The 17,152-nt window shown below is 44.3% G+C and overlaps 1 protein-coding gene and 1 long non-coding RNA gene across 3 annotated transcripts; one reads left to right on the top strand and one right to left on the bottom strand.

Moving 5' to 3' along the window:
• Positions 1 to 4,026: 4,026 nt before the first annotated feature.
• On the bottom strand, positions 4,027 to 5,001 carry LOC136462582 (uncharacterized). The gene is made up of 3 exons (XR_010760757.1): positions 4,971 to 5,001; positions 4,572 to 4,887; positions 4,027 to 4,486 (listed from the first exon to the last, which is right to left on the bottom strand). It is a non-coding gene; the product is annotated as an uncharacterized lncRNA (long non-coding RNA).
• Positions 5,002 to 13,578: 8,577 nt separating this feature from the next.
• On the top strand, positions 13,579 to 16,622 carry LOC136462581 (terpene synthase 2, chloroplastic-like). 2 transcript variants are annotated; one of them, XM_066461669.1, is made up of 7 exons: positions 13,579 to 13,886; positions 13,995 to 14,220; positions 14,378 to 14,750; positions 15,255 to 15,473; positions 15,576 to 15,714; positions 15,948 to 16,190; positions 16,309 to 16,622. In XM_066461669.1, exons 1-7 carry the CDS (start codon positions 13,701 to 13,703, stop codon positions 16,582 to 16,584), a joined length of 1,662 nt encoding a protein of 553 aa, XP_066317766.1. In that variant the 5' UTR covers positions 13,579 to 13,700; the 3' UTR covers positions 16,585 to 16,622. The 2 variants fall into 2 exon arrangements, with proteins under 2 accessions (XP_066317766.1, XP_066317765.1); XM_066461668.1 differs by having other exon boundaries at positions 14,375 to 14,750.
• The last annotated feature ends 530 nt before the right edge of the window (positions 16,623 to 17,152 follow it).

Raw genomic sequence — 17,152 nt, 5'->3', positions numbered from 1 at the left:
CTAGGACCCACAGTGGGTTCTTGGACATTCGGTACGATGATAGGTACACTCCATTTCTGCAAAGAGCTGGCCTGGATGTCATCTCCTTTCAGGTTCGTCGTGGGTTGCCCAAGTTCAACTCAGCGGCGATAACTGCGTTGGTAGACAGGTATTAAAGTGAATCATTGCCTCCATTTATGGCCATTTGTTAATGCGATTGACTGTTTGACAAGTAATCTTCCTTGGTCTTAAATATAGGTGGCGGCCAGAGACTCACAGCTTCCACCTACCTTTCGGGGAGATGACAGTCTCGCTTCAGGACTGTCAGAAGATGCTAGGCCTAAGGATTCATGGGAACCCAGTCACCGGGCAGTGCAGGTCAGAGGGATGGAGAGCACGAGTGGAGGCCTTCCTTGGGCGTGAGCTTGGCGAGCAAGGGGCTCGCACTTCTGGAGTTCCCATCTCATGGCTACGTACAGAGTTCGCATAGTGCCCCAAGGAGGCAGATGAGGAGATGGTTGTGTACTACTACCGAGCGTGGATCCTACACCTTTTTGCTTGCGTTCTCTTTCCAGACGCGACGGGTGATAATGCGTCCTGGATGTGGATCCACTGCCTCAGTAACTGGGACCAGGCGGGTCAATACAGCTGGGGCTCTGCAGTCTTGTGTTTTCTATACCGGCAGCTATGCGAGGGGTGTCGTCGGTCTACGGCGAACCCGTCACTTGGTGGATGCGTGTACCTGTTACAGCTATGGATGTGGGCTCGTTTTCCAGTTGGTCGTCCAGAGGTACTGGCTCGTCGTGAGTGGTTCGAAGGTCAGCCTCCAAGTCGCCAGCCGACGTGGGCGTACCTTTGGGACCAGGTCAGGGTTTCGCACACGAGGATAGACCGGGCGTACATTCAGTACACGAACGAGCTAGATTCGCTGACGACGTCTAGTGTAAGTAAATTTTATTTTCCATGCACCTATTAAAAGGATTAGTATACCATCTAACATCTTATTTGAACATGATGCAGGTTGAGTGGGAGCCATATGGTGGACAGGACGCACTACTTTTTCAGCTGAGCACCGTATGTGGGGCCGACGACTACTTCTATAGGATGAGGTGTCCTCTAATCTGCTTTTATGCTATCGAGTACCACCTGCCAGATAGGGTTGCACGCCAATTTGGAGTGAGACAGCTTTGGCCTATGCCTATGTTCTCAACTGGCGTTGACTTACACAAGTAAGTGTTTTGATATTTCAAATGAGTCATGATGATGGTCCATTTATTATAATATGGTGCCACGTACGTGGATTAATGTAACGATGACATACGTGCAGGTTGGATCGTCAGAGGAACAAGAAGATTTTTGACTGGGAGAGGCACCACCAGTCCTACATTGAGGAATGGGAGGAGATGCATGACAACCTGGACGACAACAACGAGCCGCACACGAACCGTGAGTTCAGGCAGTACCAAGCTTGGTACCAGCGTTCGACAAGGTGCAGGCTCAGACTACAGTGGACCGAAGCTGACTACGCCGACATCGAGTCCTCCGACGATGAGGACACGACGTACGACCGGTCCACTCGTGCAGGAAGGCAGGTGGAGGCAGGACCGATCTTGGACAGAGTGGTAAGCCAATCGACTTATTTTGTTATGTTTAGTTACATAACAATACATTAGGTGTTCTTGGACCGACGTTAGGAGTTATCTATTGTAGTTATATAACCCTTGTAATACATTAGGTGTTCAGAAGTCTTAATATTGAAAACATTGTTGCAGGGCAATACACTGAGAAGCTCAGTTGAAGAGATCGAGCGCGTTCGGCCTAGAGTCAATGATGACTACATACTTGGCTTCCTAGATGTAAGATTACAAATATTCTTTCAAACAAATCATTAATACGTTATATTCTTTCACTTAACATTGTTTTGTACAACAGAGGCTGTCACGTCGTCTACGCCGTGCGGCTGGTCATTGTGGTTGCAGGACAAACACGACGCATGACGTGTATGATCCTTCCGCAGGAAGAGGAGCCTTGGGTTCCTCTAGTCAAGCAGCTACAGGGGACGAGGAGGAGGACGAGGACGCCGAGGACGACGATGACATGGACAAGAGGCACGATGAGCTTGGGCCCTCTCAGCTCCATGACGCTCCTTCGACTTATCCTACACCGCCTCTAGGCACTAGGCGACGCCGTCCCCGTGACCCTTACACTCCAGGCACCAGCGCTCTGGGTCACAAGGGTAGGGGCAAGAGTAGGAGACAGTGAGAGACGTGGTAGATGTTACTATGAACTATTGTATTTACTTATCTTTAATTATTCGGGACCGTATGAATATTGTGGACTATTTGTACTTTGCATGACATATTATGTTAGTTGTGATATTCGTTGTGGTTGCATTATGCTTGTTGGATGAGTAAATGTTTAGAATATATATTGATGTCTCTGTTTGTAACTGTGGATGCTTCTAATATAAGACCTTATCTTGCGAATTTTTTTCGTGAATCTTTAATCATACTATACTTGTACAAATACACAAATGTAGTACACAGATTAACTATAAATTTATTACGTTTATAATCCAGGAATATTTGTACATACGCTGTGTACAAGAACCTATGCATTTCAGAGAATCTATGATTTTCATAGAATAAATATAGACTTTTCAGATACACGGACATCGTCGAATTATCACATCACTGATATAGACCTCTCAGCTGCAAGGACAACATGCAAGGAAGCACAACTAAACTCTATCTCCACCATCCATCATATGACTGTTTGATCCAAGGGCTGAGGTAAAGCGGCACACGGATCGCTGACATGGCACATTGACAGGCCTCCATTCCTCCTCTTGACCTATAAATAACCACTCACTCCCTCTCATTCACACAAACAATAAGGAAGAAGAACACTCCTCAGCATTTGCTTTCGTTGTAGTACCAATGTCTGGAGGGTCGTCCAGAGGGAGAGGAAAGGGGAAGAAAACTACCTGGGGGTGGGAGGGTCCTCTTGGTCCCGATTTCTTTGAGGAAGCTCTTTATGAGAGGTTCCCAGTTGAGAGCAAAAGTGATTTCACCAAAGAGGCACCACTGACAGGATACGATGAAAGGAAAGAAGAGTGGCCAAAATGCATGCATGGTGAGGACTGCCTAGTGCAGATGTTCACCGAGGGAATAGATGGAGGTCGTCGTTTCTTCAAATGCCCGCGAGCATGGGTAATTTCTTTTACTATTTGTTTCTTCATTATGTTTGTCTTGTATATCACTTACACGACATACTTTTTGTAGTCTTCCTTGACAGAAGAAAACTGTGGGTTTAGTAGGTGGGTCGATCCTCGACCTATTTATCCACATGCGGAGTACATCTACTACCTACAAGACCGTATCTTCGATCTAGAAAGGGAAGTTAGCAGCGGTTACAAGAACGACGAACAGGACGACAACAACAATGGTGCCGATTCACAGGAGGCACTCTGCAATGATCCATATTGCACCTGCCCTAACCACAAGAAAAAGGGGTCTCCCCCATCACCCCTGCCACCACCACCACCAACAACGGGAGGCTACTATGGAGAAGGTGCAACACAATTTGCTATGTGGCCACACTACTAGGATGAGTTTATGTTTTTCTTGTGGAGAATCCCAGGTTTAATTATCTAAGGCATGTTAGGTTTAATTACCGAAGGCATGGTTTAATTACCTAAGGCATGTTAGGTTTAGTCAAAGAAAACTATGTACCCAGGTTCGGTACCTGTAGTCACATGCCATTTAATGTGTTTTGTGTGTTGATTTCTATAATATCGTATGTCGTTAACTGTTTTATGCAGCACGTGTTCAAATAGAAATAAGTCTGTATTATTAAGCGGAATATTAAGACCATTGATAATGAAAACAACCACATAATGAAAAGTTAGATACTATATCATATTACACAACATATTAATAGTATAACTAAGTGCCGACAGTAGACAAAGGGGCAAATGCACTTCCAAATCCTCAATCTGAAACGTACTGAGTAAGCAACTCATCATCCGAGTACTAGTCTTCTACTACAACCCTGTTGCTGCGGCTAGGCTCAACTGCGTTGCTCTCACCTGCCTGTCGCCTGTAGTAAGCGGCCTCCGCTTCGTCTGCGGCCGCTGCGGCCTGAGTGAAGAACGCGTCGTCATCCTCCTCTGCCTGTAAGCCTGCCTCTGCTAGGGCGATGAGCTCGCTCAGTCTGCCAGTGTCGTCGTCAGCCTCCTACGCCTGAATGCCCGCCTCTGCTAGAGAGATGAGCTCGCTCAGTCTGCCTGTGTCGTCGTTAGCCTCCTGCGCCTGTATGCCCGCCTCTGCTAAAGCAATGAGCTCACTCAGTCTGCCAGTGTCGTCCTCATCCTCGTCTCCATCATCACACAGCACAATCGATGATTGAACGGTGCGACCAGCTCATGATCTATGGGCATCTAACTTCTTCTCCTCATATCTTGCATGAGCCACCTCTGCAGCATGTTCCCCGCTGCAACCAATCCCTTGATGTATAAAATGCAATCAGTTAGCAACTCGATAATATTACATTTAAAACCAGGCAACGAAAAAAGGTTTTCAAGCACTCACTGGCATATAATGTAGCAACATGCTCGTCCAAGACCTGCATCTGTACTCTTGTCTCCTCCCTTGCCTCATTCCTTGCCCTCTCCTCCTCTAACGTCGTTCGCCTCTCCAATCCCCATTTGTTAAGCCCAACATCGATCGGGTTACAAATACCGCGCTGTCTAGCAAACTCACACATCTTTTCTTTGTGATGTTTAACGAATAGGTTGACGTAGTCAGGTCCATATCCCCTCTTCCGTGCAATTAGTTGCCTCTTCTTCAGTTCATCCAAGAACTTAGCTTGACCATCATAACATTCCCAACTGCATTTCCTAGTGCTCTGTTCAAAACAAATATTATATCATATATATATTAGGAAAATAAACAAAATACGATTTCATGTTTACCAGAATTATAACAAACCTCATCATACTCAATTATATGGCCGCAATAATGACCTATTCCAAGCTCCGAAGGGACTAGGCCATAGTTGGATTTTACTCCACATTCGCACATGACAGGAGGTGCTTTGTAGATTACACGTTCTTTCTTCTTTTCCTTAACCCTCCGTAGTTCTTCCGGCCATTTGTTCTTAGGACCATACAACCACTCCTTGAAACGACACTTCGCCATTGAATACACCTAAATAATGAGACATTAGTACATAAACACATATAGCTCAAGATTTTAACACATACACTTTGCACTTACTTCATACTTGTTTGGACACACAAACTCCAACGTATTCTCAGGGTTTATCACAGCTCGATCTCCGCAATTGCACAGAGGAGGTTCCTCGAGTCGTCTAACGGCGGCTAGGTGCTTCTCCTTAGCCGTCATTGCCGGAGGGTTAGGGGGGGTGGAACCCACCGCTTGAAGTGCTCACGTGGATGTCTCCCTCTAAACCAATCGTCGAAAAACAGGTACCTAGGATCAAACTTTTCTGCACCATCGATCCACTGAAAGAAAAAGCACCTCTCATGGTCCTACACAACGAGATTCCAATAATATATTAGTACCATACTTAAACAAATAAAGAAAAAGGATAGTACAAATAATTTCTTACATTAAACCGACTACATGTGTAGAAGCAACGCGCGGCTGTGTCCGGATGTTTCGATTGAAAAACATGGGCCGGGAAACCACAATCACAGTTAGGGACAGGAAGGTCAGGGGGAACAGGGGCATCTTTGCTAGACGCGTCGGGGTATAATTCGCGAGGACGACCCCGTTTTCGCCAAAACTCCTCCCGAAACATTTCTTGCATCTAACAAATAGGATGTAATTTAGCAAACATAAATAAAAACATCACAACAAAATATCAATGAGAACCATAACTACAATACAATCAATTTCGTTATAAGAACCAAAAGCAGTTAACATTATACCCTAAACCTAGGGTTTCTCATTTCATCCACAACAATAAAACCCATAACATAACTACATTCGGCTTGGTTTGCTAGCATTTTTCACGCCTTGAAATGAACCTACAGTTGTATAATACATATATTGAGGGATACAATGAAACCCTAAGTGATGACGATTCTTAGGTTCAAAAATCCGACTAATATATACCGAATCGATGCGAAAAAAACAAGGAGGGGAGCGAGGATACCTTGCTCTCGAAGATCTACGGATCAAATCAAGGTTTTCAAGGTCCAATATGTCGATTCGTGAGGTAGGATGAAGTGGCGAGAAAAAAACCCGAGGAGAAAGAAGAGGAAGAACGCTCAGGGAAGAAGGCTGGGCGGGGGTTAAATGCAGGTAGCTCGGCGCCAGAGTGAGTGGCGCCGAGCTCGGCGCCAAGATCTACGGCGCCGAGCTCGGCGCCATCCGCTCTGGCGCCGAGCCCCTTGCAGGCCGTTTGCCCGTGGCCAGGAGCTCGGCGCCACTCACTCTGGCGCCGAGCTCGGCGCCACTCACAGTGGCGCCGAGCCAAGGGTTCATTTCTGGAATTCTTTCCGCCAGGGGTCTATTTGAGAGAAACTTTCGAAAAAAGGGCCAAAAAGTAAAAAATTCGAACATTGTGACGCGTGTTTTCCACGTCACTAATTACTGTAAGTGACGCGTGTTTTCCACGTCACTAATTACTGTTTAGACGCGTCATTAATCTACTTTTCTGGCATAGTGAATGTCTGCCCGCACACCAAAGTACCACACACCTACTTCATCCATCCCTAAATATCTATCGCCACGGTTTGTGTACAGATAAGTTTAACTAGATTTATAGAAAATATTAACAATATTTATATCTCTAAATAAGTTTATTATAAAAATAGGTTCAACAATCTATCTAATTATATTAATTATGTACCATAAGTATTAATATTTTTTTATATTTAGTCAAAGTTGTTTCTCGGGAAATGAAAATGAAAGTTATTTAGGGACGGAGGGAGTATACTGATAGACACACCAACAAGGAGCGTCGCAACATGCACATGAAATTTGTATATATTTATTCAAACTTAAAATTAGTTGACTTCTGGAAAATACGACAAAATCCTAAAAACTATGTCTTCCGATGCTACATGCACATGAAATCTGTCATTTTCGTTTGAATATATTCAAAAGTGAGTATGCATATATATCTCGACTTTTGTACATAGATATGCCAAGTTTTAAAATATTTTAAACGATCAAAAATATGTTTTTTTTAAATTGGCTTTCACATTTCCACCCACTGGCGGGGCTATGTGTAGGCCATCCTGGGCGATGGCCCCTGCTTGCTCCACGCAAATTTCTAGAGACTCAGCCACTAGTCAACGTGCTTAGTAAAAAATTTAGTTGATCTACTAGTCTATTATACGCCTATACATCTCTCAATTCAACTCCGCTCCCACTGACCGTCATAAGGTTAATTAGTTGCTTGTTCGCTGCTCCTCTACGAAATGGCCCCTCTTGGTTTAGACGCAAGCTCCGCCGCTGTTTCCACCTAATATGCAGTTTGCACTACATATTTGTCAGGAGTATCTAGCTGATCGAGCCTCATCATATATCGCGATTGCCGGTCGGCCAATTGGCCGGGACAGCGGGAAGCATTACGTCTGTACGCGCGAGCCAGCTAGTGAAGAACGGGCGATTCGTCACTGGCGAATTGGCCCCTCTTGGCTTATCTTGCCCCTGTAGTGTCCCCACGGCCCACCAGATTGGGGCATGCCACATGCTGGACACTGTTCCATTCGTCGCCCATTGAACCAGTGCGGCAGTGCCCTATGCCGCTATGCGACTGCCGGAGTGGCAGGGCCATGGGTTCTCGTGTCCCTCGTCTGCTTTTGATTAATTCTTAAACAAGGACTCGTGCTTATGCCGACTAAGCTGAATGCAGGATGATGAAACAGGACCATCCCGGCCGGATGAATATAGGATACCGCAAACATGGACTAAGCTGAAAACACACAAGTTTTAACATTAATTTCAAAGTTATCTGTAAGTGAAAGTTGCGAAAAAGATAATGCATCATACGAACCGTGGACAACCTTTTCATACCATTTTCATGTGTTATTAAATCCCATACCATTCATGTGAATAATTATTAGTGGCCAAAGTAAACCTTTTTTTCTAAAAAAAATGGCTCTATTTGGGAATGAATGAAGAGATAAGTACCTTTAAGCGAACTAAACACACAGACACACAAATTGACAGATTTCGGCCTCATTTAAATGTGGAATGATAACCGTTTCCTGGAAAATGTATCATGCGTTCCAACATACCACTACCGGCCTCTTTGCCGAGGGCCTGAGGCCCTTGGCAAAGGCCCATTAACCCTCGGCAAAGGCTTTGCCGAGGGCGGCCCTCGGCAAAGAACTCTCGGGGAATTTTGAGTCGGCGAAGAGGGTCTTTGCCGAGGGCCCTTTATCGGGCACTCAGCAAAGCCTTTGCCGAGGGCTGGAGCGGCACTCGGCAAAGAAAAGCAGCCGTCACGGCGCCGGCGCCTAGAACGGAGTCTTTGCCGAGGGCCGTCTCCGAGGGTCCTCGGCAAAGAATTATTCTTTTTTTTTTGAAAAATCTTTGCCAAGGGCCTCCAACCATGGCCCTCGGCAAAGAAATATACAGAATTTTTTCAAAAATTTTTTGCCAAGGGCAATGGGACAGCCCTCGGCAAAGAATTATTCTTTTTTTTGAAAAATCTTTGCCGAGGGCTTCCACGCAGGCCCTCGGCAAAGAAATTTTATTTTTTAAAAAAAGTCTTTGCCGAGGGCCTCCAACCATGGCCCTCGGCAAAGAAATATTGCAGAAATTTTATTTTTTTTAAAAAAATATTTGCCGAGGGCAATGGGACGGCCCTCGGCAAAGGACCCTTCTTTGCCGAGGGTCTTGGTTATTGCCCTCGACAAAGAGGCAGAATTTTTTTTTTGTTTTTTGCATTCCATCGACACAAGCATTTCATATATATACATATATATATCAACCATCACACATATATATATATCACACAGAACCTATTTTCTCACAATATATCACAACCATAATTGTGAACCACAAATCACAATATATTACAACGACAAGTCACATGTTCATCATCATTCACATGTTTATTACGACAAGTTCATGAAATCCAAGCACAAGTCAGAACCATAAACCACAAATATTACAATAAAGTCCAACCACATCACCTAGCACTAGTCCTCATCAAGGTAGCCTATGAGACGGTGGTGAAGGAAAGGCGGGATCACCCGGTGACGTACTACCAAATTGATTGGAACCCGCGGACGGAGGCTGCACAAAGGAGCAGAGATTGCATGTGTGAGTAATCCGAAAAAACAGTTTTGGAACTTAGAGATTGCATCTAGTAATCTAGGAATACAAAAAGATTAGACTCAATTGAAAATTTCGGCAGCACCTCCCCTGCACGGGGAGGTTTCCAAAACCTACAAGAAACAACGGCACGAACACCGACATCCACAACGACACGAACGTCGACATACATGCAAAGCACAAGCGAAAAGTGAACTTTCATACTTACAGGAGTAGCTGCAGTAGTAGGAGGTGGAGGAGCTGAAAACTGCACAGGTACACCCGATGCTTGCCCAAGACTTTGCATGATCACCATCATCTCCGCCATCTGCTTCTGCGCGGCCTCGAACACGACCTGCTGGGCCTGCAGCTGTGCGCTCAGTTCCGCGTTCTGCTCTTGACTTTGCCTTTTTGTTTCTTGCAGCTCGGCCTGCAATATTTCACTCCAATGTATCAGTAATGCAAATCTAATTTAGGTGTGTAAATATCAACGTACGACGAGTAAAACAGGAATTACCTGGAGTGCCTGGACCTGCTACAGTGCTGGAGAAGGCCGTGAGCGTATGGGCTGGCTGGAGCTCGTGCTCCGTGCTCGGATAGCGTCGAGGGAGGGAACAGTGGTGGAGTCGATGGCGCTGTCTGCAATCCACAGCCGCCCGTGCTTCTTGCCTCCTCCGAGCCTCATGATCATCTCTGCATCAATGGGCTCAGTGCGCACATTGTAATCTTCCCCATAGATCTCCCTTATCTAGAACGTGTACTCTTGGACTTTAGTATATACGTTCGGGTCGGAGTATACCTGGGGCGGGGCAGCCGGGTCAAAGGAGACAGAGGACGACGCCCTGCCCATGTGGGACATAGCCCACGCAGAGAACTCCGAGACCTCCTCGCCCGGGTGCGCAGCCTCCTGCGAGAAAGATGGGAAGATGGTGAGAAATCAAGCAGAATTGAGTATCAAAATAAATGAAAGAAATCACTTACGTATGCTTGTTTGTATCCGGGGTGGCTGCGGCTGTCTTGATGGTGAGTTGGACCCTGCCTCATCAGACGCTGTTCCCGCAGCCTCTCGTGCGTGCCAACAAAGTCCTGTGATAACCACTTGTCCACGATCATGGCCCAGCACTCGGAATACGATCGGCACCACCAAGGAATCACCTACAAGTCATCGAGTATTTGACATATAAGAAGATGAAATTGAACCTACTTAATATCAAAACGAATCATTATGAATGTTATTCGCCTACCTCAAGGTACTGGTCCCGGGTCAGCGTAATCAGTCTTGCTTGAGGCTTGGGGAGGGACTGCTTAAGTACCGACCTGTAGTAGTCTATGTGGGCTTGGACGCGTCCATGGTGGTGTATCTCGGTGACATACTTCCTACAAGCTGCGGCAGCCACCCGATCCGCCTGGGCCTCAAGTCCTTCTTCGGCCTTGAAAATTTTCTGCATACAAAACCGATGTATCCATTCATTATTTCAATAAAACATGTGGAGATGTCTGGGTTTTAGGCATCCGACGTCACAACTTGCTCGAAACCTTCTCAAATTTTTATCACAGCCTACACATGTAATAACATGACACGTCGACAAGTTTCATGATTTTCGGACTTCGTATGGATTTTATATAATTTAAAAACACTTTTCCAACAAGTTCCTCGTCATGTTACGTGAAGAAGATGCCCGAAATTTGATGCGAGTTCATGGATAGGAACTCAACATACACCAAATACCATGAATAACATTTTTGAATCACTAAATTGCATTATTCCATCCACCTGCAGTTCAAATTTGAAATATTCGAAAAAAATCAACGAAAAAAAATAAATTAGGGAAATATATCAAAAAAGTCAAATTTGGCCCAAATTTTAAAATTGAGATTTAAATAATGTATTATAGCACCACAAAAAAGCTGGGTTCAAAAAACCAAAAAAAAAAACTCTTTGCCGAGGGTCTAGCCTGGCCCTCGGCAAAGGGGTTTTTGCCGAGGGCCTGGCCAATGGCCCTCGGCAAAGAATATTTAAAAAAAATAAAAAATCTTTGCCGAGTGCCTGACGGCGGGCACTCGGCAAAGACTAACGCCAGTGGCCGCCGTGACCCATCCGGCCATATTTGCCGAGGGCCAATTTGCCGAGGGATAGGCCCTCGATAAAGATTTATTTTGCCGAGGGCCGTTTGTTTGCCGAGGGCCAGACCCTCGGCAAAGGCTTCTTTGCCGAGGGCCTATCTTTGCCGAGGGCTCCTGTGGCTGGCCCTCGGCAAAGACACCCTTTGCCGAGTGCCCGAGATCTAGCCCTCGACAAACCCAGAAGCCCTCGGCAAAGATGACGTCTCCGGTAGTGTACGGCCCTTTCTTTTACCAAGTAGACTTGTTTAGAAACGTCAGTGCTTGTGGCAGGGTACAAGTACAATTACTATTCAACCTCTGTTCTCTAACACGCTTCCATAACAAACTGAAACATCACAAAAAAGAATTAATTAACAGTGTCTTGGAAAGCGATTACAGAACCTGCCAACTAAGCATGTATACTACCTCTGTTAAAACTTCTTTTTATAGATTTAATGAAATTTAAAAATTGTTTGGCTCATAATATATAAAAAACAGAATAATTGCATTGTGTTTAGACCAAGCTAGGGAGTAGCAAATATACATGGCACATTTGAGTGGCTTATTCTAATCCTTAGACGTTTCATTCAGAAATATAAATACTCTCTCCGGCCAAAAAGAAAGTGTCGTTTTTATATATAATTCGGGACAAACATCTATCTAAATTTATGACAAAAATGACACTTTTTTTGGGTGGTTTTAGGACGGAGGGAGCAGTGTTTTTCACATGGGCCGGCCTCACAGGTCACAGAAAATTGCATATTCACACGCACACAGGAATAGAGACGGCTGAAGGACTGAAGGTGATGTATGCCTGAATAGAAGACTGAAGACCTGCTGCAGCTAGCGACAGGATATTGACTGCATGCAGCAGCTTGATGCCCGCTTCATTCAGAAGCTGCAGCTTGATGCCCGCTTCATTCAGAAGCTGCATGCAACACCGGCCAGCAACACAACACAGGGTATGTGGCTCACAGTTATACAGGGTGGGTATGTCCACATGTACTACAAGCTAATAAGAAATGTTTTCAGTCGTAAAACACATGCTTGCACTGTTAGGACATATACCTCTAATCTTATTTAGGCATAGTTTGGATGCGCATGTATTTATGTCAATCTACATGTGTTGAAGTGGATTGGAGTGGAATTAAACTAAATTTCATTCCAATCCACTCCAACACATAGTGGATTGAAGTGGATACACATGCATCCAAATAAGGCCTTAACTGGAACCGGAAGCAGTGCCCTAGCATGATGCACCCACTGCACATTTTGGCATATGTACCTAGACGTGTGTGTATTGTGTCCTCGTCCATCCGACTTATGTTAGTACTCCCTCCATTTCAAATTGTAAGTCATTCCAAGAATCTTGGAGAGTCAAAGCTTCTCAAGTTTGACCAAAATTATAAAAAAAATTACAAAGATTTATGACATCAAATAGGTATACTATAAAAATATAATTAACAAAGAATCTATTGGTACTTAGTTGGTATCATAAATGTTATTATCTTATTATATAAACTTGGTCAAACTTGAGATGCTTTGACTCTCCAAGATTCTTGGAATGACTTACAATTTGGGATGGAGGGAGTATATGCTTAAAAGGAGAGAACAATATCATTTTCCTAGAGAACAAACCGCACCAAATTATGGATTTGGCACCTATGCATCGTACAATTAATTGAGGATGATGAAATGATTAACTAGTTGGGTGGCCTGTCCCCTTCCAATATGAGCATGAGCATGCATGCATGGGTAATTTCAGTATGGACGACGTACGTACCAGCTGATGAGCTGAAATGAAATTACCATGCATGGTTCTATATATATACACGTACAAACTGTACATACGCTCTCTGCTTTGAAGTTGCACTAGTACGGCACAAATTGGAGCTAGCAGCAACAGAGTTGCAGGTTCGTTCACGCGCCCACACAGGAATAGAGACTGAAAAGAAGAGCTAGCGAGTAGCGACAGGATGTTGTTGTCTGCAGCTTGATGGTGGCTTCAGAAGCTGCATGCAACACCACACCACAGAAAACACCACAGCTCGATCTGGCTCACATAATATCTACTCCTTCTGAGACACATGTAGCCCTAGCTAGGTACACATGTTCTACATACATGCATAACGCTCTCGCCCTATAAATTGGAGGGCCTGTGCACACCTCTATGCATCATATCACTCACAAGCAGCAACCACACACTGCACACAGCACTCCCACATTATTACCAGCTAGCTAGTTTGCTTCGTTTTCTGATTAAGCTTGGTGTTTAGTTGCTGCTGCTGCTCTCTCTCTCTCTCTACCAGGAGCAATATGTCTGCTGCACCTGCACGCATCTTCTCCTCCTCCTCCGTGGAGCCTCTTCTCCTTGCAACTTCGCCGGCGGCAGCGGGAAACAACAGCCGGCAAGGCCGCCACAGTGGCGATTCCGTCCGCCGCCTTTCGGCAGCGGCGGCGGTGGCCAACACGCAGCTGCTCCGAAACGACTTTGACCTCCAGGTACCTCTACTTCGATTTTCTTCACAGTGGTAATGACTTAAATTGTAGCACGTCCAAAGTTTAATGTTCGGAAATATATTTCTCTTAACATGAAACATGCACCTGTAGGAGGGCCTGACAGACGTCCAAAAGATTCTCCATCAACGTCAGAAGAATGCCCGGGAGATTATGGTCACCATCGATAACCTCAAGCGCCTCTGCATCGACCACTACTTTGAGGAAGAGATCGAGAGCGCCATGAGTACTTGCATGGATCTCATCCACAGCGATGATCTCTTCGATGCAACGCTTGCATTCAGGCTCCTGAGAGAGGGAGGCCATGATGTTTCAGCAAGTTAGTAAACACAAGCAAACAATAATTCCTCTCTCTCTCTCACACACACACACTAAAAAAAATTCTAGAGAATGTACTCATCATTCCAAAAAAAAGAAAGAAAGGATATATTCATGTCAAATTATAAACGGTATCTACAAACATGGTTGCACAGCAGATGATGTTTTACGGAGGTTCACTGATGACAGCGGTGAATACAAGCTTCCTCTTAGCAAGGATGTCAGAGGGCTCTTGAGCCTGCATGATATGTCTCACCTGGACATTGGAGGAGAGGTGTTGCTCTACAAGGCAAAAGAGTTCTCAAGCAAGCACCTTGCATCTGCCATTAGGTACTTGGAGCCAAGCCTTGCAGAGTATGTGAGACAGTCCCTGGACCACCCCTACCACCTAAGCCTAATGCAGTACAAAGCTAGGCATCACCTCACCTACCTAGAGAGCCTGCCCATCAGAGACATCGTGGAGAAACTAGCAGTTGCAGAGTTTCAGCTCAACAAATTACTGCATCAGCAAGAAATTCAAGAGGTTAACAAGTATGTAAATGAGTGCTGATCTTGTGCTAGACCAGTCGCTGACTTCAGTAACTTATGTAAAAGTGTTTAGAAAATTATATTATTCTACCTTTTTTTGCATAGAGTGAGTGGTAATTTATGAATAATAATGATGAGGTCCTTATTTGATATAGGCCTTGTTTAAATCTAAGGTGTAAAATTTTAGGGTGTCACATTGGGTGTCGCATGGGGTGTTCGGATACTAATAAAAAAATAAATTATAGAATCCGTCAATAATCCGCAAGACGAATTTATTAAGCCTAATTAATCCGCCATTAGCACGTGTGTTACTGTAGCACCACGTTGTCAAATCATGAACTAATTAGGCTTAAAAGATTCGTCTCGTAAATTAGTCGCAAACTGTGCAATTAGTTATTTTTTTAGTCTATATTTAATACTCCATGCATATGTCTAAATATTTGATGGGATAGGGAGTAAACTTTAGGGGGAGGAACTAAACAAGGCTATAATGTGATTGTGATGCAGATGGTGGATGGACCTAGGATTGGTTCAAGAAATACCTGTGGTGCGGGACCAGGTGCTGAAATGGTACATGTGGTCCATGACAGCCCTCCAAGGACGTTCCTTCTCCAGATACCGGGTTGAGATCACAAAAATAATCGCGCTAGTCTATGTTGTGGATGACATATTTGACCTTGTTGGCACACCAGAGGAGCTCTCCCTCTTCACGGAGGCGGTCAAAGTGTAAGCTTGCATAGAGTATATGATATGCAATAATATTGTTGTCATATTAAAATTAATATAGTTAATTTACATAATGTTGATTTTTAAATATGCAATTGGCAGGTGGAATACGGCGGTTGCTGATTCACTCCCCAGTTACATGAGATCATGCTACAGGGCTCTTTACACCATTACAAATGAGATCGCAGATATGGCTGCAAAGGAGCATGGACTGAACCCTGTTAATCATCTCAGGAAAGCGGTATGTTACCAAATAGTTTTATCTTATATATACTTCTTCAATTTTATCTGCATAAATAGTAATAAATAAAAAATGTAGCTCCATCTAGCTACGGTGTTCCGTGTCCTATAGCTAAAGTCTATAATTTAATTTACTGATTTAAAACTTGTTAAAATGATTCATAATAAAATTTATTGTTAAATGAAACCACAATGAACAACTGCTAACACTAGAAATCCCACATTTTTCTACAGTGGGCAGTGTTGTTTGATGGATTCATGGTTGAGGCAAAATGGCTAGCAACCGATCAGGTTCCTACCGCAGAGGACTACCTGAGAAATGGTGTAGTCACATCAGGAGTGCCGCTTACAATTGTACACATATTCATGATGCTTGGGTGTGATCAAAGTACTGAAGCACTCATTGACAACATTCCCTCTGTCATCTCTTGCCCAGCCAAGATTCTTCGGCTTTGGGATGACATGGGCAGTGCAGAGGTTAGAACAAATACTTGTTAATTGTTTTCACCTTTTGCACATCAAGTTTCAAATCCAATCTGCCTATAATATTAATTTAGCAGCAAATCTTTAGCACTTTTGTTCATGGAATTTGCAGGATGAAGCTCAAGAAGGATTTGATGGATCGTATAGGGATTTCTACCTCATGGAGAACCTTGGGTGCAGCCCTAGTGATGCGGAAGCACATATGCATAGCTTGATCGCAAGGGAGTGGGAGGAGCTCAATAGGGAGTGTTTATGCACGAGAACCTTCTCCTCTAACTTCACACTGGTCTGCTTGAACACCGCGAGAATGATCAGTGTCATGTACTCATACAATAAGGAACAGAGGCTTCTTGTCCTTGAGGACTATGCAAGGATGTTGATACTTTGAAGCTTTGCTCCATGAAAATCCATGTGCCGTGCCTAACTTATCTCACTCCTTGTTAGTTGAGACCAATTTAGAAATCAGAGCATGTAAATCAGATAAGGGCAGACCTAGTGCCGGAGGCTCCCACATGAGTGGGGTCTGGGGAAGAAAAAAAACAAGGCAAGCCTTCCCCCGCATATCTGTAGAGAGGCTGCTTCGAACCCATGACCTAGTGACTCAATGAGACAGCTCTCACCACTGCACCAGGCCAGATAGATGGATCGATTAAATTATTTGGGCAAAGAAGGATGATGTATCCATCTTCTTGAAAAAATTATTGTTGAGATATGCCATGGAAGTAATAGTTTTGTAGGAGCCACTATGAGGCATGTCAAGATTACCATGGCGTTTTAGGGATAGCATGAGTCCTGGAAGGAGTGGGTGCTAGTATGGACACTAAAGGAAGAGTGTGTATGGTCTTGTGCAATACAATTGTGTTGTAATGAAGTTATATAATAAAGTTATGTTCTTGTAAGTGTAGTCTATTTATTGGGCTGTTTTGAAAGTAGTTCTTGCATAAGTTATTGTGATC

Source organism: Miscanthus floridulus, chromosome 7 (genome assembly GCF_019320115.1).
Source record: "Miscanthus floridulus cultivar M001 chromosome 7, ASM1932011v1, whole genome shotgun sequence".
NCBI classification, from domain to species: Eukaryota; Viridiplantae; Streptophyta; class Magnoliopsida; order Poales; family Poaceae; genus Miscanthus; species Miscanthus floridulus.
Note: the sequence above shows the minus strand (reverse complement) of the source record. Positions and strands in the feature narration are given on the sequence as shown.